Here is a 27,823-nt window from a genome sequence, read left to right on the forward strand (position 1 = left end):
GGGTGGCACCTCAAAGTTATTCTTTCATACAAAATAAAGCAAAATATACTTTCCATGAAAGACTGTCAGAAAGTATCTTAGGAAGTATCAGCCAATGAATGGAGGACAAAGCTGCGAAAAGAAAGGCTTTGGAAAGATAACCTGGGCACAATCAGAAATAAATCCCCAATCTGGCTAAATATAACTTAGAAGCTAAATTACAGCGAAGTGGAACATCCAGAGCAAGAATCAGACATGGCCGCCGCTGATCTGAAATATACCTCAGAAGCAATGGAGCAAAGTCCCCTGGAAGGAGAACAGCGAAAAGGAAGAAGTGAAAAACAGGAAGGAGAAAAGTTAGTGCAAAGATATCAAATGAGACTTGACTTAAGCAGTGAGGGGGAGGGGGCGCACGTGGGGAAGGCCACATGATGGCCGTCTTAGCACAGGCTGCCATACTTCACTCCAGGATTCAACCACTGTGGAGATATTTTTCCAGATTAATTCCCACGTTTATATTATATTACAACTCATTTTCTTCTGTTACAGAAAGCAGTCTTTGTTTGTTTGTTTGTTTAAAAACACAGACTCTCCCATTGTTGCCCAGTCTGGCCTTAAACTCCTACTACTGATCCTCCCACCTCCACCTCCCAAACAGCTAGAACTGCAGGTGCATTCCCGGCTAGCAGCTGCTTCCGACCATACCCGCTTCAGGAAACCTCTGAAGAGAAGCCATTTTGTTCACACACAGGAGGTCCTATTTACTACGATATTTATCAGTTCTTTCCACATTACCTTGGAATCTGCCACTTTAACCAGACCTAATTCTTGAATGACCTTGTTAATCCGTTCATTTTTTTCATGACTCGTCATAGTTGTTGGAAGTCGAAGAGCTGCTGAGAACTGTAAATTTTCTCTCACCGTCAGAGTGCCCATCACGACATCATCCTTAAGGCAAAATGGCATTTTAGCAAGACACAGCAAGTCTTTTCTAAAACCATCACTCTTTTTTGTTTTTTTTTTTTTTGCAGTTTTTGGCCAGGGCAGAGTTTGAACCCACCACCTCCAGTATATGGGGCCGGTGCCCTACTCCTTGAGCCATAGGCGCCATCCTCACTATTTGGTATATGTAACTTTATCCACAAAAAATAACATGCCTAAAGTAAAGTTCTAGCTAACGATGAACTTTCAAGCTACAAGAGGCAACAATTCCAAATACAGACAGCTGCAAAGCCTGATGCAATCATTTTCACCCCCTATCTATATATCCAGATAGAAGACAGTTACCAGAGGACATTTTCAGACTGCTTTGTACGAGGATTTGCCAAAATATCTATCTAAGCTGGGGTGGGAAGGGGAGGGAAGGGCAAAAATGGATGACAGTCATGTCTTTCAGAAATGATATGAAAACTAGCATTGCCCTTACCAGGGCCATATTCTAGAGCCAACCCTGAATCTTACGGGAGACTTTAAAAAGCCAATGCAAAGCAATTTGGATCTAGGAGTGTGTCACATGATCAGCTGAAGGCACACTGACCTGCCAGTCAAAGCACTTGCCTCTACGAAACAGAGGAAACTAAAGTGAAAGCTCACTACTACTTACTTGTACCACGTAACCCGAATTACATTTGAAATTGGCAGGTCGAGGCGCTCCATTTATCAAAACGTCTCCAAATAATCCGTTTGGATCTTTCCTTGCAGCTAAGACATCTAATAACCTATAAAAAGACACACATGCTGGGGGTTTTTCCTCCAACACTAACTACATCTCTCAGCTATTCTAAATCTAAATTCTGCTCAAGTGAGACAATTAACTGGTCAAGAAATTCGACAGTTGAACTAAAATTGTATATATCTTTAAATGTCTACCTTCCTTTTTTTTTTTAACAATAACTATCTTTGTTTTTATTTTTATTTATTTATTTATTTTTTTTGAGACAGAGTCTCACTATGTCACCCTCGGTAGAGTGCTGTGGCATCACAGCTGACAGCAACCTCAAACTCTTGGGCTTAAGTGATTCTCTTGCCTCAGCCTCCCATGTAGCTGGGGCTACAGGTGCCTGCCACAATGCCCGGCTTTTTTCTTTTTTTTTTGATGTAGTTGTCATTATTGTTTAGAAGGCCCAGGCAGGTTTGAACCCACCAGACCGTGTGTCTGGCCAGCGCCCCGACCATTGAGCTACAGGCACAGAGCCACCCCACCTTCCTTTTGAAATTTATGCCTCAAAAAGCTCCCAAACAGAAGACAGACCTTCTAAATGGTCCTCCCAGCTGTCTGGCCTGGGTGGTCCCCTCTTTGATCTAGAACTCGTGTCTTCACTTACGCCTTCTGCCCCATCTCCCCACAACATGATCAACTGCTGAGTGCTGATCAGTGCATCAGGCCCTATCAGAGGAGCTGACCTCATACAACTTCCTGGTCCTTAGGACATAACTATAAATTAGCACACTTGTATGTTACTCATGATGCCTAGAACTAGATCAGCAAATGCTCAACACATACGTGTGCACAAAAAGTGATTTTTAAGAGAACACTAAATAAAGCTGGCATATGGTCTGTCATACTTACGAAGATTTGCCTCCACCTGTGGGTCCCAGAATGGCATTGAGGCCAGGTTTCATGATCCCACTGTAAACACAAAAATACACTGGTTTACTAGTCCACTTTAAATTGGGTTCTACTAATTTAGGTGTATATTCTTGTTCATAGATGTATATTCTTGCTGAGGATTAGAAGCAAAATTTAAGATCCACATGGAATACGTTCAGTGTAAATTGAAATTATAAGGCAGAAGAATAAGCACAAACTGGTAAAGAAAAAAAGATTAAGAGAAGTGTAATCTACAAAGGATGTTAATCACTAGTCAGGACCTTTAAGAAAAAAGGCTTGGGTCGCTCTAAATTCCTTTCGCTTATTCTCTAACCCACTTATACTTTTTGGAAAATGACACATATCCAACATTCAAGGGTCCTTGAAATAAGTAACAGATTCTTGTGAAGCCCCACTGACGCACTTGCTCTTCTTACTTCATTACTCTGCCAGGTACAAGACAGGCTCTGAGTGATGCCCAGTGATCAGTACTGTACCTGTAAGTAATCTCACCTGCTTAGCTAGTCATGTTCTACACAATTAATGCCCACCGATTTACAGAAAACCAGCAGAAGTGTTTGCACTATGAAAATCTAATCAGACCAAGAAACACCTCTTAAGCAGAAGTCTGAAAGCCAGAATAAAGCACTTCAGGATAAAAAAAAAAAAGTCATAGCTCTTAACTGTCAAGGAAAAAAAAGGATCTTAATTGAACTGGAAGGGTAAAACGTACGTCCTCAGGATAAATCATTTTCTTCTTTAAGTGTAAGGTAACTGGAGTAGAAAATTCTCAGTTTAGAAGTGAGACACATCACTCTGGTGGGGAATGTCCTTAAAGAATTCACAAACATGGCACAGACTAAAAAGTGCATCTCAAACAAACAAAGTGGATGTCTAGACTTGGAGGGTAGTGAACATTCACCCAGGGCAGTGTTTTCAACCTTTTTTAATCTTACAGCACACTTAAATCTATAGTTAAACTTCCACGGCACACTTAAACTATGTTATAAAAAAAAAAAATACGTATATATATATACATATATATACACTTACTGTGCTTTGAACTTCTTTCAAAAATAATTTAATTAATGGTCTTTAAATTTTTTTCCAGGCATGCCTAGGATGTGCCCTGGCACATGGGTTGAAAAATCACTGAGGAAGTAGGAAAATGGAAAAAATTACAGCAGTATTGACTGTGCTGAGATCCAAGAAGAAGACAGTTTGATTTTTATCATAAAAGTAACAGTGAGATCAGTAAGCAGAAGGAAGAGGACGCAGGGGAGGGCCCCTGCAGACACAGGATGGAGAAGCAGCCTGCCGCAGTCCTTCCAAAATCCCGATTCCATGCCAGTCTCTCTTTAGAACTGGTAAAGTCAAAATGCATTCCACAGAGAAAGTAGTATCTATTCCACATAGAAGGTTAAAGCCAAAGATTATTTCCTTCTCAGATAGTTATTACCAAAGAGGCAATGTTATGACCTTGTACAATCCACAAAGCAGCCGCACCACAGTATTTAAATCAAGGAGGATCTGGCTGTCGTCCCTGAACCCAGAGACCCCTCCTTGACACACGGGACAAATACAATGAAATTCAGGTAACCCAGGGCAGGTGCACTGGATTGCTTGAGCTCAGGAGTTTAAGACCAGCCTGAACAAAAATGAAACCCCCCAACTCTACTAAAAATAGAAAATTTAGCTGGGCCTTATGTACCTAGGTGCCTGTAGTCCCAGCTACTTGGACAGCTGAGGTGGGAAAACCACTTTAGCCCAAGAGTTTGAGGTTGCTATGAGCTAATGTGATGCCACAGCACTCAAACCCAGGGTGACAGAGTGAGACTCTGTCTCAAAAAGAAAAAAAAAAAAAAACAGAGAAAAATGCGGGTAAGCCAGGAGCAAGTTGTAACAGACAAATTTCATATTTTTTGAGTGACCTTGTCCCTCTAAGGTAACAAGGCACACTCATGACGGGCGGACCCTCTAAGGTAACAAGGCACACTCATGATGGGCGGACCTTCTAAGGTCTATTCATCCATAGCTCCTGAAGCGTCTTCTTTATTAAGAGCTACCTAATCCCTTCTTCCAAAATGACCATAAAAAAGCTTGTTATTCCATTGTCACAGAATCTTTCCAGGTTTTAAAAATATCTACTCAAATAAAGACCAAGTAATCGTGAATAATTAACCCACACGTGAATATGAACACTCTTCAGACAAAAGAGCTTGGCTTACTTTGGCAGCAAACGTAAGTGTCACAGGAAGCAGCAATAACGGACAAGCACAAATGCCCAGAGCTCCATTTTGGAGCAGTGGCGAATTCCAACTCCATTCGCTCAACACAATCTTCAAATGTCTACTGTGTACGCACATGATATTCTTCAGGACACAGGGTAGCACTGAAAACAAACCAAACACACAAAAAACAAAGCCCTCGCCCCGGGGAGCTGACATCCTGGTCCACGGGTTTTCTCTTTCCATAAACAAAAGGTCATTGGAACAGAGTCATTCACGCTCCTCTGCGGACTGACCTGCTGTCCATGGCTGCTTTGGTGCTGCACCAGAATGGAACAGCTGCAGCACAGATGCATGGCCCACAAAGCTGAAAATACTGACTGGCCCTTACAGAAAGAGTCTGCTGACCCCTGTTCTAGTCTGTGCATACAGTTCACTGGCCTCCCCTTCTATTAGCCCTGAAGCAGCACCCTCGACCCCCCTTCACTGTTTCCAGCATCTGCATCCCTCACTGCACTGTAGAGACCTGCCCACAAAAATGATGCCATACTGTTTCCACTTCCTGCCCATAACATACAACGCAGTGGTCCACGACAGTGAATAATAATGCTGAACACTGGGATGAAGTTACCCGAAGGGTGCGTGTCTATGACATTTTAGTGGACAGTGGCCCATCCCTTGGTCTTGTTCTGTCTACATACAAGAGAGGTCAATGCTGCCTCCATTCCAACCCACCCCCCACCCCCACATACAGGCACAATCTTCATTTTCTCAGTCTCTACCCCCTGGTCCTTTGATTTAGGGTTAGACCTCCCTTCATGCCTTTTAATCCTTCCAGTGGAACAACAGTGAATATGCCCTAGTTTTCTGAAAACCCCCATGAGGCTATAAGGTTTCTGAGAACAGAGAACTCTGTGTCTATAACATCTTTACCATGCCCTATACCTAGCAGGCATTCAAAATTTGGTGAATAAAGTAATGTCTACATTTTTGTAAGTAGGAAATACTTCTAAGAAGACAAAAAAAATGTTTTAATAAAAAACAGAAGTCAAGAAGTAGGGAACAACTCCCTGAAAATAGGTATAATCTGTCTGGAAAGAAAACTTAGTAACGCTCCCTATTTGTTATTACATATGCTAGTCATTTCTATCTGACTTTCCCTTCCTCTGACTTTCTTAGTAGGGGGAATGATGAAAGTTCTGCGTGCAGGTGCAGCGACGCCAGCCCCCAGGAACACAGGCTGGTAAGGGGGAGACGGCTTATACTGGGGAAGAAGAAAATGGAACAGATAGTAAGTATATTAAGGATCACGTGAGCCAGATTTTTCACTTATTGAGAAAATTTTACAAACATGGGAACATGGAAAGAATCCTAGGACATTGGAACAGAATGGGAGATATTGGTGAGAAGTCATGGCTTTTAACCTATATATATAGCCAGCTATAGAAAAATCGCTCTTCCAGGGTGCCGTGGAGTGGCCACCACCACTTCTCTAGATCCTCTCTCTCTGACTTCTTGCAGGTTCAAAAAAAAGAGGCTGTTCAACAAAAAAGTTAGATGTGACTGGGCACAAGGGTCGTGCCTGTTATCCCAGCACTTGGAGGCCAAAGTGGGAGAATCACTTGAGCCCAGAAGTTTGAGATTGAAGTGACCTATGATGTTGCCACTGCACTCTAGCCTAGGCAATAGGGAAAGACTCTATCTCTAAAATATGCATATTTTTAAAAAGCAGGGGCCAAGTATGGTGATTCACACCTACATACAGGGTGACCATAAAGTTCGTGTGCAGTGTTAAATTGCACATTATTTGAAACTGCACCTGAACTTTATGGCCACCCTGTATAGTCCCAGCCTTTTGAGAGGCTGAGACAAGAGGATCCATCACTTGAAGCCAGGAGTTTGAGACCAGCCTGAGGAACAGAGCAAGAGCCCATCTCTACAAAAAAAAATAGAAAACCTAGGCTTGGCACCTGTAGCTCAAGCGGCTAAGGTGCCAGCCACATACACCAGAGCTGACGGGTTCAAATCAAGCCCGGGCCTGCCAAACAACAATGACAACTACAACCAAAAATAGCCGGGCGTTGTGGCAGGCGCTTATAGTCCCAGCTACTTGGGAGGCTGAGGCAAGAGAATCGCTTAAGCCCAAGAGTTGGAGGTTGCTGTGAGCTGTGGTGCCACAGCACTCTACCCAGGGTGACAGCTTGAGGTTCTGTCTCAAAAAAAAACAAGAAAGAAAGAAAACTTAGGAGTAGAAAGGTGGTACACACCTATAGGACCAGCTACTCAGGAAGCTGAGGTGGGAGGATCACTGTAGTGAGCTATGATGGTGCCACTGCACTCCAGCCTGTACAGATGGGCATGTGTGTACTCATTAAGCCTGCCCACTGAGAAAGCCCAGAGGCAATGACATCCCAGCAGCAACGGACACAGCAAGCACCCAGACCTGGCTTTGTAAATACCATCCTCCATGAACAGAAATGGCTGCTTCCTGACCCGAGGCAAGGTGAGTAAACAGTGAGTATGAAACTTCTTATGCCAAGGAAATACTTGAAAGAATGAAGAGAATGAGAAAGGAAGAAAGCGAAAGAAGAACCTTCTTGGAAAAGCCTCCCACTGATCAAATCAGAAAGAGATAAATAATAATAAGATGCTACTAAGTATGACTCCAAAACTGATACTGGAGATAAGAGTCTGGCTCTGTCCCCCTAGCTCACAGCAACTTCAGACTCTGGGGTTCAAGTGATCCTCCTGACTCAGCCTCCCAAGTAGCTGGGACTATAGGAGCTTGCCACAACACGAAGCTAATTTTTTTTCTATTTTTAGTAGATATGCGCTCTTCCTCAGGTTGGCCCTGGCCTCCCAGAGTGCTAAGATTACAGGCCTGAGCCACTGCACCCAGCCAGCTTTTTCCTGTTAGTAGAATGTAAATTAAGCGAAGACAAAACAGAAAATCACCCTTTGGCGGGCGGCGCCTGTGGCTCAGTCGGTGGGGCGCCAGCCCCATATACCGAGGGTGACGGGTTCAAACCGGCCCCGGCCAAAATGCAAAAAAAACCCAAAAAATAGCCGGGCGTTGTGGTGGGCGCCTGTGGTCCCAGCTGCTTGGGAGGCTGAGGCAAGAGAATCGCTTAAGCCCATGAGTTGGAGGTTGCTGTGAGCTGTGTGAGGCCATGGCGCTCTACCGAGGGCCATAAAGTGAGACTCTGTCTCTACAAAAAAAAAAAAAAGAAAATCACCCTTTGGCAACCATCACATAGTAGGGGGTGACTCAGGCAGGAGGCATCAGTGCTAAAGCCCGTAAGTTTAACGTGGAATAGGACTCTGGAATGATGCCAATTTATCTCCCCTCATAATAGTAACCACTTACAAAGGGGGAAATGGTGACATGATGGTAAAGGTTGACAGACAACATAACCAGGTGATCAATCGTAATAATACCTGGGCTGAGATGGGACAAGAAAATACTAGGTTGGATAAGACTGAAGAGACACATTGTTAGGCCTGTGATCCTAGCGCTCTGGGAGGCCAAGGCGGGAGGATCCTTTGAGCTCAGGACTTCCAGACCAGCCTGAGCAAGAGCGAGACCTTATCTCTACTAAAAATACAAAAACTAACCAGTCTTTGTGGCAGGCACTTATAGTCCCAGCTACTCAGGAGCCTGAGGCAGGAGGATCACTTGAACCCAGGAGTCTGAGGTTGCTGTGAGCTCCGGGGATGCCATAGCGCTCTACCCAGGGTGACAGTATAAGACTCTGTCTCAAAAAAAGAAGAGACCCCTGATGTGGTCAGCCAGCTACCCATGCAGTGTGGTAGACCAGCTGCCCCCGAAGACCATCTTCTCCCTCAGTATGGAAAAACATTTCCCTCAGCTTCTCCCAGACAACAACCGAGAGGTCATGTAAGAGAAGGTCTTTATTTCTGGAAACTACACCTTGGAGCAGGTGGGGATAAAGGAGCACTATGCATACACCTGCTTTCTAACAGTTCAGAAGGACGCTAATGACAAAGGGAACAGAAAAAGGGGGACTGATGGGAACAACTGCAGTGAAATATCCCAGCTGGGGAACCTGCGGGAAGGGGTTATTTAAATTAAATTTAGATTTAAATTAGAAATCATTTCAAAATAAATTAGCAAATAAAAATTCCCCAATCGGGTGGCGCCTGTGGCTCAATGGGTAGGGTGCCAGCCCCATATACCAAGGGTGGCGGGTTCAAACCCAGCCATGGCCAAACTAACAACAACAGTAAAAAAAATAGCTGGGCATTGTGGCGGGTGCCTATAGTCCCGGCTGCTCGGGAGGCTGAGGCAAGAGAATCACCTAAGCCCAGGAGTTGGAGGTTGCTGTGAGCTGTGACGCCACAGCACTCTACCCAGGGAGATAAAGTGAGACTCTGTCTCTACAAAAAAAAAAAAAAATTCCCCAATCAGTATAATGAATTTCCCTGACGGTTATAGGCTATCCATACATCTACTGGTATGAACACTTTTTTCCATAGATCTTCAGCAATGATGAAGGGAAGCTCACCTTTTTGAATTCTCATGGTCAGGTTTTGTTTTATCTTCTTCCCCGCCCCCACAGAGGACATCAGGTTATAGTTACTTAGTTCTAGGAGTGAGATATAACATGTCCAAAGGAAAAGCAACAATGGAGATTTTGTTAGTTTTCTGGGAATACAGTTTTTACTTGAATGGTGATGGTGGCTATCAAATATGCATCAAAATTAAGATAAGTGACACTGGGTGTGGGGGCTTATGCCTGTAATCCTAGCACTCTGGAGGCAGAGGCGGGTGGATTGGTTGAGCTCAGGAGTTCCAGACCAGCCTGAGCAAGAGTGAGACCCCATCTCTACTAAAAAATAGAAAATCCAGCTGGGCATTGTGGTGCACGCCTGTAGTCCCAGCTACTCAGGAGGCTGAGGCAAGAGGGTTGCTCAAGCCTAAGAGTTTGTGGTTGCTAGGAACTATGACCCCATGGCACTCTACACAGGGCAACAGAGTGAGACTCAATCTCAAAAAAAAGAAAAACTAGCCGGGTATTGTAGGGCACACCTATAATCACACCTACTCAGAAGGCTGAGGCAAGAGGATTGCTCAAGTCCAAGAGTTTAAGGTTGCTGTGAGCTGTGATGCCACAGCACTCTCCCAAGGGTGACAAAGTGAGACTCTTCCTCTTAAAAAAAAAAAAACATAAATAGATCAAAGAGAGCAACCCTTCCCTGCCGTAGAAACTGCTTGAAGCCAGAAGACAGGAGAACAACTGGAAAACTACAGCCAAAAAATGTATGATCCTTCTCAGGGATGTCTAACCAGAAATGTAAGTGGGTAAGAACTTACCCAAGTGGGCAAGTCCTCGGTATCCTGTCAACTATAAAATCTGGAAGAACTGCGACATTTGACGGCATTTTTCTGAGTCCAAGAATGCATGCAAAGATGAACTCACCCTGGCTGAAATATATACAAACCACCTGACCATAAAAAACATCGCGAAGCCTTGAGCAGATGTTATCAATTTACTAATTTACCAGCTTTAAAAGATTAGCAAGGTAATTACACCCTCACACAGTATCCAGTGTAAATTGACATCTTTGTTACCTTCCAACTGTCTCAGCACAAAATCTGATGGGACCGCCATTTTCCTGAGTATTATCTTTCACAAAAAGTTTGTCCATCAATTCTATCTAAACACGAGACCAAAGATGAAAGATTTGCGTCACTGTTCCTGTCCTTATCTTTTCATCGAGGGTTTCTTGACCTACACAAGAAAACAACAAGGAAGTAGTCACAACAGCAGGTGTTGCTATACAGAGAAGGTTCTAGTCCTGCACGGCTCTGGGCGTCAGTCCAATCAAGTCTCAGGCTCCCCGTGTTTCTCTCCCACCCACGCCCCAAATTTTCCTCTCCTGTCTTGTAGTTTCCTTGTCTTCCAAAAAGGATTGGCTCCTATTAACAGAAAAAAAAACACAGTCCCATAAAAAACATCAAGAAAACATGAAAAACACCTGATTCCTTAAAAGTTTATAGTGCCCTTTTATAACCACTCCTCCAGCCTTGGAGAGTCAAGAAAAGTAGCTAGCTTTGTCTCGGAGTAAATATTCTCCCCATTAAACAAAACCACCAAAACACACAGGCCACACTGTCTGAGCAAATCTGAATTCACCACCACATCACAGAGGGGATGAATCAGGTCCAATTCTCTAGAACCCAGAAAAATATTAACAATCCTAATGGCTAACATCTGTGAAATAAGAGATTCCGGGGAGGAGCAGGTTCCATAGAGACGCTCCTCTCCCTCCACCCTCACTTCCTCATGTGATAAATTCAATGCTGGATGAAAAAGAATGAAAAAATCAATTACCAGGGGCTTTTAAGTTATTATTAAACGCACTGATTTGGATCTTAAATTCCCACCACTTTGGACTTCAACTGCATACGCTAAATTCTAGTTGTCTTATAATGAACTATTTTCTGCTTACCTAACAGAGGGAAAGCATTGAGTAAATTGTTATAGATTACAAACTGCTATAAACAGGCCACTCGTTAAAACAAGTGTATTTGAAAGGCAAAGTACTTTCACCATCTATTGTCATTTCAACCTCCTTGCTTCTAGAATATAAAGGAGATGTAAAACACACGAGCTCCTAATAAACTGTCTGCCTTGGAAGGTACAGCCATAGGTCTCCTATTTCACAGATGAGAAAACTGAGGCTCAGAGGCCACAGTTATATCCCCCATGATCAAAAAGCAGCGAATCAAATACAGCTAGGCTTCTCTCCACCAAACCACAAGAAAAACTAAATGACCAACATTAAATATTTAGTTTCTCAAGCAAAAGTTGAGGCACAGAGTACAGTAAAAACTGCTTGGCAGTTCCTCTGAGAGCCAAACGTACACATACTAATTAACCTGATCATCACAGTCCTAAGTTAGCCAAAAGAAATCAAAGGGTGTTTGTATATCTGTGTGAAGACTTGTACAAAATTGTTCATAGCGGCTTTACCAGTAATAGATAGTATCTGTGAAGTTCACCGTAGGCAATAAAGCTGTCTTTTAAAAAGTTCAGGGCACGTACTTGATATTTGATAGTATTTCTTTTTCAACTGTTTTTCGACCATGTAGAAAGCTACTCTTCAATTTTACTCGATAGCAGATGTTATGGAAACTTAACACGGCTCCCTCCATGGCTGTCTTCAGGTCGTTGGAGGTCGTCCTGGGTAGGCCATTGGGGTTACTTGGTGACATTGGGATACAAACTTCAGCATTACTAGAAGACATCTGGAGGGTTTCTGCCTTTTCTGTAGAGGGAAAAGCAATAGTAAGTTGACAGTCCAGATAAATGAGATTACAAACGCTAGATAATAAGATTTGCACATATATGCACAATACATATATTAGCTAATGATGTGATATGTACTATACTAGGGGCTGCTAATCTCTTTAAATATAGATGCAAACTCTCAGTAATACTAGAAAACGGAATATACCAATATATAAAAAGACTCATACTTCGTTACCAAGAGAGATTAAACCCAGAAAAACAATGTTGCTTTTGCATCTGAAAGTCAGTGTAATATATATATAGCACATTAACAGAATAAATTTCTTTTTCTTTGTTGTGACTGCTAGGATTCTAACCATCTTCCTCAGGCAGCTGCGGGGGTCTTAGTAATTCTTTAGTCACAAACCAAGTGATCAGATCAGATAACCAAGGCACATTACCCAGCTGAAGCATATTGTATCAAAAAAAGAAAGAAGGGGTGGTACCTGTGGCTCAAGGAGTAGGGCGCCAGTCCCATATACCGGAGGTGGTGAGTTCAAACCCAGCCCCAGCCAAAAAAAAAAACCACAAAAAAAAAAAAGAAAAGAAAGAAAGAAAACTTGAATTCTAACACTCATAAGGCACAATGCACTTATTCTAGGACAAAACAAAAAAATATGCAGTAAAGATTTAAAATTAAAAAGAAAACATAACATCTCAGCACCAGACTAACCTCAAAGTTTCTAACATTTGGTTAACATAGTGTGCTGCAGGGTTTAGGTGACTCCAGTAACAACTGCCTTCAAGTGAACATTAATCTTGCCCTGTGGTCAGAAGCTTTCTGGTCGTATGTGTTACTCTCAGCGGTTAGCATCATCTTCCTTTTATAAAGAAAAGACACGCAAATCCTGTTTAGATTTCCCTAGAACCTTCTGCCTCCCACCTTGCCGTTTCCTTCCTTCCAGAGTGCCTGATCATTCTAACTGGGTCATCTCTTTCTGAGTCCTAGATCCCCAGCAAAGACCATAAATAAAAAGCCTCCAATGACTTTACAACCTGAACCCAGCCTACTCATGTTATCTTAGTCAACTTGAAAAGTCCTTTCAAACAATACCTGAGGCCTCCTACACAGAAGTTTGTTTCTCCCTTTCACTTGTCAATTTCCTGCTTGTCTACCTTTATCATTTCTCTCTTCTCATTGTTTTCTCTTTTTTAATTTTAATTTTTGTTTTTATTTTTCATTTATTTTTTGAGACAGAGTCTCACTCTGTTGCCCTAGGTAGAGTGCTATAGAGTCAGAGCTCACGGCAACCTCAAACTCTTCGGCTCAAGCAATCCTCTTGCCTCAGCCTCCCGAGCAGCTGGGACTACAGACACTCGCCACAATGCCCGGCTATTTTTCTGTTGCAGTTTGGCTGGGGCCGGGTTCAAACCTGCCACCCTCGGTATATGGGGCCAACACCTACCCACTGGGCCACAGGCGCTGCCCGTGGTATCTCTATCTGCCAAATCCTGCCATGTTTCCCAGATCACTGCTGCAAGGAGTGGGGCTCTAGAGAACCTCAGCAGTCTAACTACAGAGCTAATTACTGAGCAGCCTTTGGACCCGACACAGAGTCAACACTGGACTCTTCAGGGTGGATCTATCAAATTAGAGACAACAGGATAGCTCATAGATCAACATGATACATTTTAAATGCAGATTAAAATTCAGATTTTCATTTTTTGGTTTTTTTTTTTTTTTTTTGGTAGAGACAGAGTCTCACTTTATGGCCCTTGGTAGAGTGCAGTGGCCTCACCTAGCTCACAGCAACCTCCAACTCCTGGGCTTAAGCGATTCTCTTGCCTCAGCCTCCCGAGTAGCTGGGACTACAGGCGCCCGCCACAACGCCCGGCTATTTTTTGGTTGCAGTTTGGCCGGGGCCGGGTTTGAACCCGCCACCCTTGGTATATGGGGCCGGCGCCTTACCGACTGAGCCACAGGCGCCGCCCGGGTTTGTTTTTTTTTTTCCTTTTCCATTGGTAAGTTTGTAGCCATCACCTGGAGGGCCCTATCCCTTGGGATTGTAATTTCTTGACTTTAACCTCAGTAAGCAGTTTAAAGAGGTATGCATTTAAGTAGCATGCCCTATGGCTGTGGGGCAGAGTGCAACTCTCCCTGGGTTAGTGTCATCTCTAGGAAAAAAAATGAGGGTAGGGCCCAGAATTCCTGTCTTGAGGGTGCCTTGGCTTCTGCTAATATGTGTAATAGTTACAACTAGGTGGCTGGCTGAGGACTTTGGACTCCACCTGTGTAGTACTTTTCTTACCTGTCTATGGGTGGCTTTCATTGTATGAAAACTTTAAGTTGTATGCACTACTAAGAATGGACTATACAATTAAGAGTATGGTGAAGAGTAAAAAATAGAGAAAACAGTATTTTTAATATAGATTATTATTTTTATAATGGATATATAATATATATAGAAGATAAATGTTTAATCTTTTAAAAAGAGTAAAAATGCATCTTTACTCATCTTACTTAAGATACTCCAGATCTTAATGGTCATACTGATAAATCCATTTTCCAGGAGAAACTGAGAAAGATTAACTCTTATCAAGACTTCATTCTTCTCATTTAATGTTAAAGTTTGATCTAGTAGTAGCATTATGTCTCTCCAAGAGCGGTCAAAGCTTTGTCCTAACCCTTGGAGAACATCTGTATACCTTTCTGGGTCATCAGAAAATGTTCCTAAGTCAAGCTTAATTTGTTTTAAATTTGCCAGAGAAAATGGAGTGAATACTCAAGCGTTTCCCTTCTCACCACCCCACAGTCTTGAACGAGGGACATGAAGGATACAGTTGCTTTCTGCGGGTCCCAATGGGACCAGAGGGAATTCTTGGAACACACCTCCTGAGGTTTCTAAATGCATGGAGGAAGGTGCAAGAGAAGTAGACAGTGGATTTGAACGAGGTGGTGACAAGGTGGTGACGGTATCTCTCTCAGGAATCCACGGCCATTTGGGGAAGTTACTCCAGCCAGGAAGAGCTGAATCTGACAGGTTTTACACAGTTGGGGGCTGTCTCTGAGAAGCAAGCAAGCTTGCACATAGGTAATTCAGACCATTTCCTCTCTTGTTTACCATAACTTAAGAGTCCCCTCTGGTGGGGTTTTGTTCACCACTGGCAGTCGATACTAGGGCCAGGCTTGGGTGCAGAAGAAAACCATTCTTTTTTTCAGCATCCGGGGATGGAACGTATCCTAACATAGCCCAGTGGGGTGTTCCAGCAGCACAGGCCATAAAATCATATATTCAGGAACCTGGTCTCACCTGAAGCAAGGTCGGCCCTTTTATGTGTCTGCTCTATACACAGGTAGGGGTCAAACACGTCCCAGGGCTTCAGAATATAGCCCAGTGGGGTGCTCCTGCAGTGCTGGCTGGAAATATCAGGTATCCGGGAGCCTGGTCCCACCTGATAAAAGTTCTCTTGGCAAGAGAACATGGACCTGGATGTTCTCTTAGATAGAGAACATTACCCATCTGTGGGAAAGAACAAACGTCCAGTTTCTTAATCCCACCCTGTGTTCCTGGGTTGTCAAAGCATCCTCTGATGCTTTTCCAACCTAGAAAGGCTTCCAGCCAAACAAAAGGGAATGTTCTTCCAATGCTTGGGGAAGAGTCCCTGAGAGTGGCCTCCCCGACCCCTGCGCTTGTCTGGATTTAGCCACAATTACCAGTGTAGTGCTTTGTACCCGCTGACTCTCCTGTGCTTATTACTTGCAGGCAGCACAGCCCAAGAAATCAGGTATCCAGGAGCCCTGGTCCCGCCTGATGCAAGTTCTGCCCCTTTCTGCTATAGAGTATATGCCTGTCAGTCAAAGCGGGGATGAGCCCTGCCCTGGAGAAAACCACTGCGTGGTGCTCCCACATGTAACCCTTTACTGATTTTTCTTTTTAGAGACAGAGTCTCACTTTGTTGCCCTTCGTAGAGAGCCTTGGCCTCACAGCTCACAGGAACCTCCAGCTCTTGGACTTAAGTGATTCTCTTGCCTCAGCCTCCCGAGTAGCTGGGACTACAGGCAACAGCCACAACGCCTGGCTATTTTGTTGTTGTTGTTTGGCCAGGGCTGGGTTCAAACCCACCTCCCTCAGTATATGGGGCCCAGCGCCCTACTTCCTGAGCCACAGGCACTGTCACCCCAGGACCTCGGGGGGCTACTTCTGTTTGCTCAGCTCTCAAGCCTTCTAACATTCCCTTTGGCTCCTTTCTTTTGGAACCAAGGGGAATTAGAAAGTTTGTCCCCCGCTTGGCGCCTGTGGCTCAAGCAGCTAAGGCACCGGACACATATACCTGAGCTGGCAGGTTCGAATCCAGCCCGGGCCCACCAAACAACAATGACGGCTGCAACCAAAAAATAACCCGGCATTGTGGCGGGCTCCTGTAGTTCCAGCTACTTGGGAGGCAGAGGCAGGAGAATCTCTTGAGCCCAGGAATTGGAGGTTGCTGTGAGCTGTGATGCCACAGCACTGTACCCAGGGCAACAGCTTGAGGCTCTGTCTCAAAAAAAGTTTGTTCCCCAATAACCTCTTCCCCATGACCTGGAGGTTGGGAGCTGATATGCGCTTTTAGGGGCTGACAGGCATCTGAATTATTAGTCTGCACTCCCTTTTAAGCCACAGAGGGAAACCCCATTTCTTTAAAAAAAAAAAAAAAAAAAAAAGGGTGGCGCCTGTGGCTCAGTGAGTAGGGCACCAGCCCCACATACCGAGGGTTCAAACCAGGCCCCAGCCAAACTGCAACAAAAATAGCTGGGCGTTGTGGTGGGCGCCTGTAGTCCCAGCTACTCAGGAGACTGAATCAAGACAATCGCCTAAGCCCAAGAGCTGAAGGTTGCTATGAGCTGTGACACCACAGCACTTGACTGAGGGCAATAAAGTGAGACTCTGTCTCAAAAAAAAAAAAAAATTAATCATATCACACATGAAATGATTACGATCAAGTGCCTATGCTACATCCCAGACTTTCTTAATCTCATCTGCTTCTTGGTCAGCAGTTTCCCAGAGGAAAACAGACGTTCAATTCCCAAGGCTGCCCGTAAAATGCTACCTAACCTATCACAGAATGTGGGGGGTTGAGTTCCTTCTGTCCTTTAACTTCCATGCCAATTACCTTCCATACCATGGAGAGCACATGCAGTAAGAATAAGATGGAGTCAGGAGAGGACCAACAGGACACAGCTGGTCTGGTCAGTTTTGCTAAGTGGCCTTCACCTCCAGTCTCTCATTCTTATTGTTTGGTAAATTTAGTTCCTACCCTCAAGATGCTAATTTTGAGTAGTTTAGGAGGATTGATTTAGGAGATTAATTTTTGAATTGGAAATGTTGTAATACATCCCTGAGTTACTGATTATTATATAAAATAAGAGTTAATGTGGTCTTTGCTTTGAACTTTTATGTATAAAACTGTAGTTTTGGAAAAGGAAGAAAAGAGAACAGTCTTGGAGAGGCTGCTCTCCCTGTTCTCCAGAATCGCTGGCCTTCTGACTAATAAAAGTTTGGTGGACCTGATAGCAGAATTTCGTCTTCAGTAAGTCCTTGGTCTCTGAGTGGATTCATTTTTTGAATCTCCGAGACCAAGGACCTATTGAAGACAAAATTCCGGTATCATATTTGGGGGGCTTGTCCAGGATAGAAGAGGCTCTAGGGTAAGCAATGGGACCACTTACCTCTATCCTATTTTTCTCTGTAGTTATAATAATGGACACTAATAATCTTGATGCCTGTCAGCTGGTAAAAGTGCACAGTATGGCTGCTGATCTCCAGGTCACAGGCAAAAGGCTGTTGGAGAACAAACTTTCTAATTCCCCTTGGCTTCAGAAAGGAGCCGAAGAGAATGTTAGAAGACTTTTGAAACTCATCTGTATTCACTGCCTTGCTCTGGTTAAGAGCCAAGCAAAGAGGTCCTGGGGTCCCCAGCAATGGTTCTGACCCCAGGGCACTGGAGGGCCTTCTGAAAAACAGGTTCTCTCAGCTATTTTACTATCTTTTCTTCTCTTCCATGGTCCCCAACTTTTTCTATTTGTCTCTATAGACCCCTGCTACTTTTCTCACTCCCCTTGTACTTTACATGCTTTGTTTGAATGTTGGCAAAGGATTGCTTTATGCATTTAGTTAAATTTGTACTGGCTTATTCTGGTATTTTTTTCAGATGTTTTCAGTGTGCTTCAGATGTTGTAGGTGTGTTATAAGGTCCTTTTTATTGCCTTTCATTGCAAAATTAAATTCAATTGGCTTTTTTCGTGTGTCTGAGAAAAAAAGGTGAACCACTTTAACAGAGGCCTATAAGTCAGCTCCAAACAAAGGGCAAAATGACTCCCCTATATGGCTTCTCTGGGCAACCAGAGGCCTGTGAAGGGAAGCCCAGGACACCCCACACACCCCGGGAAGAAGGGCCCTAAACCCTAGGCTAAAGTTCAGTCTTTTAAAAATGAAGAAAGGGGAGGAAAATGACCCTGGGTATTTGATTTTTTTCTGGTCTATTTGTAAATGGGAAAGTTTATGAAGTCTTAGGTTTTTCTAAGACTTCAACTAATTGTAACTAATTGTAACTGTTTCAAAGTGTCTCTCACCCTTGATTTGTTATGGAGTTTTATTATTGTTGCCTTGCTAACTTTTGTGTAAGAAAGGAGGTTGGAAAACATAGCATTTAAGACCTTTTCATGGGCTCGATGCCCGTAGCTCAGTATTAGTGTGCCAGCCACATGCACTAGGGCTGGTGGTTTAGAACCCAGTCTGAGCCTACTAAACAACAATGACAACAACAACAACAGAAGGGCCAGGCATTGTGGCGGGCACCTGTAGTCCCAATACTTGGGAGGCTGAGACAAGAGAATCGCTTGAGCTCAAGAGTTTGAGGTTGCTGTGAGCTATGATGCCATGGCACTCTACCAAGGGTGACAAGGTAAGACTCTGTCTTAAAAACAAAAAAAAAAACAAACCTTGTTCATGATAGAAAGCCTATTCTCCTTTATTACTGGGGATTTGGAAAAAGCTTGTAAAAATTATAAAAGGTTAAATATGCAAGTACTACACAGCCGTCTTCTCCTGGACAGGGCTCATCCCCACTTTATTTTTCTTTCTTTCTATTTTTCTTCCATTTGGTATCCCCACTTTACTCTGGGGCAGGTGCAGAAAGGGGCAGAACTTGCTTTAGGTGAAACTAGGCTCCTGGACACCTGCTTTCTTGGGCTGTGCTGCTGGAACACAGGAGAGCCAGCAGGTACAAAGCGCTACACTGGTAGCTTACAGTGGCTAAATCCACACAAGCACAGGAGCTGAGGAGATCACTCTCCTCAGGGACTCTTCCCCAAGCAATGGAAGGATGCTCCCTTTTGTTTGGCTGGAAGGCTTCTTGGGTTGGTCGGAGAATGCTTTGACAACCCAGGAAATACAGGGTGGGATTGATTAAGCCCGCTGGATGTTTGTTCTTTCCCACAGATGGGTAATGTTCTCTAAAAGAACACCCAAGTAACATAGTCTCTTGCCAAGAGAACTTTCATCTGATGGGACCAGGCTTCTGGATATCTGATTTTTAAGGCCTGTGCTGCTGGAACTCCCTCCTGGGCTGTGTTGGGACATCTTTGATCCCCAGATGCTGAAAAAAGAACGCGTGGTTTTCTTCTGCACCCAGGTCTGGGCCTAGAATTGACTCACAAATGGCAAACAATAACCACCAGGGGATATTCTAAAATTACGGTAAACAAAAGGAGAGATGGTCTAAATTATCTGTGTGCAAGCTTTCATTTTTCTCAGAGCCAGGTTTTTTTGTATAAAACCTGTCAGATAGATTCAGCTCTCCTGGCTGTAATAACATCCCCCAAATGGCCAGGAAAAGAGGTGCTGTCTCCACCTAGTTCAAACCCACCATCTATATCTCCCATTCCTTCCTCCATGCCTTTAGAAAACCCCAAAAAGGAATTTATTCCCAGAGTTTCTTCTGTCCCTAATGGGACCCCCAGAAAGCCACTGTATCCTTCTTTGCGTCCCTTGGTTGAGACTGCAGGTGGTGAGAGGGGAAGTGCACGAGTATCCACTCCATTTTCTCTAGCAAATTTAAAACAAATTAAAGTAGATTTAGGAAATTTTCTGATGACCCTGATAGGTACACCAATGTTCTTCAAGAGTTAGGACAAAGCTTTGACCCCTCTTGGAGAGATGTAATGCTGCTAGATCAAACTCTCACTTTTAATGAAAAAAATTTTGGATGAGGCCAGAAAGTGGGGTGATTTGTGGTTCATGTCCAATATTGACGGCAGCATGTCCTCTGAGGAAAGGGACAGATACCCACAGGAAGCCAGGCAGTTCCCTTTGAGGACCCCGAATGAGACCCGAGAAACAAGGTGACTGGTGGCATCAACATTTTCTAACATGTATCCTGGAAGGTTTAAGTCGATCCAAGAAAAAGGCTATGAATTATTCTAAGTTTTCTGCTATTTACCAGAAGCAAAATGAGAGTCCCTCAGCCTTTCTTGAGCGGCGTAGGGAGGCGATGAGAAAACACACCCAACTGACACCCGACTCCTTAGAGGGCCAAATTATTTTAAAAGATAAATTTATCACTCAGGTAGCCCCAGACATTTGAAGAAAACTCCAGAAATAGGCTCTAGGCCCAGATCATAACCGGGAGAATCTTCTTAAAATGGCCACAGTGGTCTTCTGTAATTGAGATCAGGAGAAAGAGGAGGACAAAGAGAGAAGGGAAAGAAAAAGAATGACAGCTCTAGTAATGGCACTCCGACACATGGGCACCATTCAAAGGCACAGGGAAGCCAGAGGAGCTAAGAACAAGTGCTTCCAATGTGGTCAGACGGGCCACTTCAGGAGAGATTGCCCCCAGCAGCTCCACAGGCTGGGCAAGCCATCTGGCCCCTGTCCAAAATGCAAGGGTGACCACTGGAGGGTGGCCTGTCCTCAGATGTGAAGACCTCCTGGGACAGTGATCCCATCAGCACCCAAACTGGACTGAGGGTGCCCAGGGAAGATTCTCATGGCACCAGCTTGTGTCATCACCCCTCAAGGGCCCCGGGTTTGCCTCATAGTGGAGGGCCAGGAGACAGAATTTCTTCTGGACACTGGAGCAACCTTTTCTGTACTCCTCTCTAACCCTCGTCTTCTTTCCTCCAAATCTGTAACTATATAATGGGTGTCTGGAAAGGCGATTACCAAATTTTTCTCCTAGCCTTTAAGCTGCAATTGGGGAGACCAGCTATTCTCTCACACCTTCCTAATCATGCCTGAAAGTCCTGCTTCCCTTCTGGAGAGGGACATACTAACTAAAGTGGGAACAATCATTTCTGTGAATATGGGACAGGAACCTATACTGTGCCTTCCCTTATCAGAGACAGAAATTAACCCAGAAGTCTGGGCTACAGAGGGACAGGTGGGAAGATATGCTCAACCAGTCCAAATTAAGTAAAAAATCCCACCATCTATCCCAATCAAAAACAATACCTTCTGGGGGCGGCGCCTGTGGCTCAGTGAGTAGGGCACCGGCCCCATATGCCGAGGGTGGCGGGTTCAAACCCAGCCCGGCCAAACTGCAACAAAAAAATAGCCGGGTGTTGTGGCAGGCACCTGTAGTCCCAGCTGCTCGGGAGGCTGAGGCAAGAGAATCGCATAAGCCCAAGAGTTAGAGGTTGCTGTGAGCTGTGTGACGTCACAGCACTCTACCCGAGGGTGGTACAGTGAGACTCTGTCTCCACAAAAAAAAAAAAAAAACAACAAAACAATATCTTCTACAAACAGATGCTACAAGACCTCCACATTATAAATGAAGCAATCATTCTTCTCCATCCTATAGCTCCCAGACCGTACACTTTATTATCTCATATCCCTGAAAAGGCTGCCTGTTTCACAGTCCTAGACTTAAAAGATGCCTTTTCTGCCTTCCTCTTCATGAGAATTCCCAATACCTTTTTGCTTTTGAAGACCCCTCTGACTCCAACATCCAGCTCACCTGGACTGTGTTACCCCAGGGAATTAGGGACAGCCCTCACTTGTTTGGACAAGCCTTAGCCAAAGACTTGAGTCATTTTTACATCCTACAGCGACTCTTACTCAGTATGCAGATGACATTCTTTTGGGGGCACCAGATGCAGAGGAATGCCACAAAGCTACACAAATTCTATTAAACTTTCTAGCTGATTGTGGGTACAAAATTTCCAAGGCTAAAGCCCAATTATGTGTCCCAGAAGTTCACTATTTGGGTCTCCAGCTTTCATAGGGGAAGAGAGCCTTGCGCAAAGAAAGAAGAGAACCAATACTGGCTCACCCGAAACCTGGAACTCTCAGACAGCTTTGAGGCTTCTTAGGAATTATGGGCTTTTGCAGACTCTAGATTCCTGAATATAGTGAAATAGCTAACCCACTCTATTCTTCAATTAAAAATGCTCAAAAAGAGGACCTGGTCACTCTAGAATGGGAACCAGAAGCAAATAAGGCATTCCAACAGTTGAAAACTGCTCTTTTGCAGGCCCCTGCCTTGAGTCTTCCTACTGGACAACAATTTAATCTGTATATTACGGAGTGAACTAGAATTGCCCTAGGACTCTTAACCCAATACTGGGGGTCCAGTTTTACAACCTGTAGCATATCTTAGTAAAGAAATTGACACTGGGGCGGCGCCTGTGGCTCAGTGAGTAGGGCGCCGGCCCCATATGCCGAGGGTGGCGGGTTCAAACCCAGCCCCGGCCAAAATGCAACAAAAAAAATAGCCGGGCGTTGTGGCGGGCGCCTGTAGTCCCAGCTACTCGGGAGGCTGAGGCAAGAGAATCGCGTAAGCCCAAGAGTTAGAGGTTGCTGTGAGCCGTGTGACGCCACGGCACTCTACCGGAGGGCGGTACAGTGAGACTCTGTCTCTACAAAAAAAAAAAAAAGAAATTGACACTGAGGCCAAGGGATGGCCACACTGTCTGCAGGTTGTAGCAGCTGTAGCCCTCTTAACCCCAGAAGCAACTAAGCTACCTTCAGGAAGAAATCTATTTACACTTCTCATGACCTTACTAGACTTTTAAATTCAAAAGGCAACCTTTGGCTGTCAGATAACCACCTTCTTAAATAGCGAGCCTTATTACTAGAAGGACAGGTGCTACAATTACGCACCTGTGCTGCTCTGACTCCTGCCACTTTCCTCCCTGAATCCAATCAGGAAACAAGGCATTATCGCCAACAAATTAGAGCACAGACCTATGCAGCTAGAGAAGGCTCATAAGAAACTCCTCTACCCAATCCAGACATGGTTTTGTGTACAGATGTAAGTTCTTTCATAAAACAAGGGACTCGCAAAGCAGGCTATGCTGTAGTTACTCAGTACGCTGTAATTGAGCATGGGTGTCTCTCTTCAGGAACCAGTGCACAATTAGCTGAAAAAATAGCTTTAACCTGTGCTTTAGAAATTGGGAGAAACAAACGAGTCAATATATATACACTGACTCAAAATACGCCTTCCTCATTTTACATGCCCACGCTGCTATTTGGAAAGAAAGACAATACCTGTAAAATATCATCACAAAATAGGTTATGACAAGCTGTTCATGCTCCACAAGAAGTAGCAGTTATTCATTGTAAGGAGCACCAAAAACCTTAGATGATGTTTCTGAAGGTAAATGACTTGCTGATAAAGAGGCTAAAATGGGCTTGGCGCCTGTGGCTCAAGCGGCTAAGGCGCCAGCCACATACACATGAGTTGGCAGGCTCAAATCCAGCCTGAGCCCGCCAAACAACAATGACCGCTGCAACCAAAAAATAGCTGGGCGTTGTGGCGGGCGCCTGTAGTCCCAGCTACTCGGGAGGCTGAGGCAAGAGAATCGCTTAAGCCCAGGAGCTGGAGGTTGCCGGAGCTGTGATTGCACGGCACTCTACCCAGGGCTCTGTCTCAAAAAAAAAAAAAAAAGAGGCTATAATGACACCACGGATGGGAAACATTCCCCTGTGGCACCTCTCATTTGGGAGGAATAATGTAAGAATCACACACATCAGTATACCAGAAAAGAAAAGAAAAGGAATAGGCTTTATCCAGAGACTATTCACTACTTCCATCAGGCTGGCTACAAAATAGAAGTGGACTTTTGCTATTACGTGCTGCAAGTCAATGGAAAATACTTAAAACTTTACATCGGTCTTTTCATTTTGACACTGAAGAACACTTCTCTTTAATAGAAAGACCTTACTTAAAACCATAAAAAAGATAAAGGACTTGTAAGGTAGGTCAGAGAAATAATCCTTCAAATCACCATCTAACTATCCCAGGTACACAGAAACAAGGTAAATACCCAGGTGAAGATTGGCAAATGGATTTCACTCGTCTCCCTAAGGTACATGGTATACAATATTTGCTGGTATTTGAGGATACTAATTGGGTTGAAGCATTCCCTTGCAGAACAACAAAGGCCCAGGAATTTGTAAAGGCTTTAGTACATAAGATTATCCCCAAGTTTGGACTCCTGGGAGTCCACTTTGCAAAGTGATAATGGTCCAGCCTTTAAAGAAGCTATTACACAAGGAATATTTAAAGCCCTGAGCATAAAATATCATCTACATTGTTCTTGGAGGTCCCAATCCTCTGGGAAGGTAGAAAAAAATGAATGATAAAAATCAAAGGACAGTTACGAAAGCTAACTCATGAGACTCATCTCCCTTGGATTAAATTACCTTCCAGACTTGGTTGTAGCCCATTTGAATTATATAAAAGACTCTTTTTAACTAACAATTTATTATTAGACCAAGAAACTACAGAATTAGTAAAACATAATACTTCTTTAGCTAAATTTCAACAAATCCTTAAAAATCTCCCAACTACATTTTCACATTCAACACTAAAAGAGCTTTTCTCTCCTGGAGATCTAGTTATGATCAGAACTCTTCCTTCCAATTCACCTTCTCTGACCCCAACGTGGGAGGGTCCCTTTCCTGTTATCTTGTCTTCTTCTATAGCTATTAAAGTTATAGGAATAGATTCCTGGATACATTATTCACAAGTAAAATCCTGGAACCCACCATCTCCTACAGAAGCAGATCATGAAGGGAATCAACCACACTCCACCTACACTAGCGAGCCTAAAGAAAATTTGAAGTTATTATTTAGAAGCAAGGAAAGTGCTAATATAGTTTTCTTCTAATATCACTGACTTTGTTTTTCCAACCTGACACCACTGATACTGTAATTTAACCTCCACCTCTCACTGTTCTACCCTTGCCTTTTAATTTGCTAATCAGATTTGTGTCTTGCAGAAATGATGTCTTTGAGCCACACACAGTAAAAATGGTTCCAGTCCAAAACCTGAATCTATTGCAGACCCCTGGATCACTCTCCCTCCAGAGAAACCCTAACTGCCCCCTTCTCTCATTGCCCAATTCAGCAGGAAGCAGTTAGATCAAGTCTTCACCCTTCTTCCTTAACAGCAGTAAGAATTTCTACTTGGACAGGAAGAATTGATATACGACGGGTGGCCCCCAACCAGCTCCACAGAGCTGAGAGACCTGCTGCCTCCACCCTGGCAGTGTTGGTGGTGCAGGCCCTGGCAGAGAAACCAGCAGGTTGAGGGAGTTGGGCAGCAGGAGGCTTCCAGACACCTGCTGGGTAGACACCAGCACCTTAGGGTCTCCCTCCCCTTGAACTTGTGGCTAAAAAGGGAACCCCCCTCCACCCCCATTTCCTAGGCCTGGTCAATTTCACGTAAGTTTCCTAGGCTGGTCAATTTCATATAGGTTTCCTAGGCCTGAGAACCAAAGGAATTATATCCATTCATTTGTTACCAAGTCCTGGCCAAATGTAACTACACACAACCCGACCCACCAGACTACCCCTGGACAAAGAACCCAGCCAGACAGCTTTCTTCCCACTTGGGTTTTTTCTCTGTCAGAAGCTTTGGTATTTTTGTCCCTGTATTCTTTTCTGTGAAATAAATCCTGTCTTACCACTAATCTATGGTCCATGGATTCATTATTCAAATCACCAAGACCAAGGACCTACTGAAGATGAACTTCCAGTATCAGACCTATCCCTGTCTCTGCATATTAGCTGACAGGGACAGGCAGATGAACCCTGTTGGTCCAGTAACACCATGACTTCTTTTTTTTTTTTTTTTGTAGAGACAGAGTCTCACTTTATGGCCCTCAGTAGAGTGCCATGGCATCACACAGCTCACAGCAACCTCCAACTCCTGGGCTGAAGTGATTCTCTTGCCTCAGCCTCCCAAGTAGCTGGGACTACAGGCGCCCGCCACAACGCCCGGCTATTTTTTGGTTGCAGTTTGGCCAGGGCCGGGTTTGAACCCGCCACCCTCAGCATATGGGGCCGGCGCCTTACCAACTGAGCCACAGGCGCAGCCCAACACCATGACTTCTACCAAGCCGTGCAACCTTGGGAGAACTGCTTCACCTCTCCAAACCTGTTTCTCATCTGTAAAATTTATTCAATATTTACTAGGTTTACATGACATGGCAGACACTGGAGTTATAAGATTGAACACAGCAAAACAATAGATAAACGTTCACACCATTGATGAGGTTACTCATGAAAAATATCTGTATGGCTCGGCGCCTGTGACTCAAGCAGCTAAGGCACCAGCCACATACACCTGAGCTGGCAGGTTCAAATCCAGCCTGGGCCTGCCAAACAACAATGACGGCTGCAACCAAAAAGAAATAGCCAGGTTGTGGTGGGCGCCTGTAGTCCCAGCTGCTTGGGAGGCGGAGGCAGGAGACTCGCTTGAGCCCAGGAGTTGAAGGTTGCTGTGAGCTATGATGCTACAGCACTCTACTCAGGGCAACAGTATGAGGCTCTGTCTCAAAAAAAAAAAAAAAAAAAAAGAAAGAAAAGAAAAACATCTGTCACTAGAGCCATGAAGAAAAGAGTAAAGCAAAAGAGGGTGACCAGGGAAATCCTTCCCAGTAAGGCATTTGAGCACACACCAGAGCCAAGACAGATCCAAGTGCTAGTCTAAGAATAGCAAAGAGGCCAGTGGAGGTGAAGTGGAGTGAGGAAGGACAAAAGTGTAGGAAATAAAAGTCAGAGGAAGGACTCTGGCTTTCCCTTAGAATGAGACGGGACAGCACAGCTAAGTTCTGAGGGAAGGGAAACCACTTGAGAGACTACTATAATAATCCCAAGGGCCAAGATGGGAACACTGCCCTGTGCCCCTGCTCCCTGAAGCCTTACATACCTGGGTATGTTCTGCAAAGTCACATCCATGGAGGTTTTGTAAAGATTCTATCTAGTTTTATCTGATCCCAAACAATCCCACTTGCCCCAACACTCTCGAATTGGGAAACCAGGGCAAGAAAGAACACATAATAATGGTTTTGCTTCAAGCCCACAGGAACTGAGGAAGAATTCATGAAGACTTAAGATGGAACACGATGAGAAGCTCCCTTGAATTTAACTAGAAGGAGTAATTGAGGAAAACCAGGGAAGGACTGGAGGAGGCGCGGGAAGACCACAGAGGGCCTGGAGAAGTCTGCGTCCTTTCTCTTCCCCCTCTGTGAGGCTGACCCCACCACGCAGGCACCGTCGGAAGACTTGCAGCAGAGGGAGAGCAGTGATTAGAGAATTTTGGAATCTTAAGCCTCCAAGGAGAAAACAAAAGGAACAGGTGAGTATTTGAGTTAGAACTTATCAGAAGCTACCCAGCACTGGACCTACAACCCAGTCCTTCTCTAAGAGTCTAGCATATGTTTACTTATATTACGATCAATACCCCTGTTCCCGTCTAGGTTCTAATTCATTAATCA

The 27,823-nt window shown here is 44.2% G+C and overlaps 1 protein-coding gene across 3 annotated transcripts in view; it reads right to left on the bottom strand.

The window, feature by feature from the left end:
* The window catches only part of ABCG2 (ATP binding cassette subfamily G member 2 (Junior blood group)), a 63,314-nt gene that overhangs the window by 31,985 nt on the left and 3,506 nt on the right, over nt 1–27,823 (bottom strand). For 2 of the 3 annotated variants that reach the window (XM_053603997.1, XM_053604067.1), the window contains exons 2-5: nt 11,868–12,090; nt 2,549–2,608; nt 1,583–1,697; nt 775–927 (exon numbers count right to left, since the gene is read on the bottom strand). In XM_053603997.1, coding sequence (XP_053459972.1) covers nt 775–927; nt 1,583–1,697; nt 2,549–2,608; nt 11,868–12,070 — 531 coding nt within the window. In that variant the 5' untranslated portion in view covers nt 12,071–12,090. Of the gene's footprint in view, nt 1–774; nt 928–1,582; nt 1,698–2,548; nt 2,609–10,390; nt 10,509–11,867; nt 12,091–27,823 lie in introns of those variants that run through there. The other variant, XM_053604153.1, reaches the window with a different exon arrangement.

The sequence above is a fragment of the Nycticebus coucang genome, chromosome 1, assembly GCF_027406575.1.
Source record: "Nycticebus coucang isolate mNycCou1 chromosome 1, mNycCou1.pri, whole genome shotgun sequence".
Taxonomy (NCBI): Eukaryota; Metazoa; Chordata; class Mammalia; order Primates; family Lorisidae; genus Nycticebus; species Nycticebus coucang.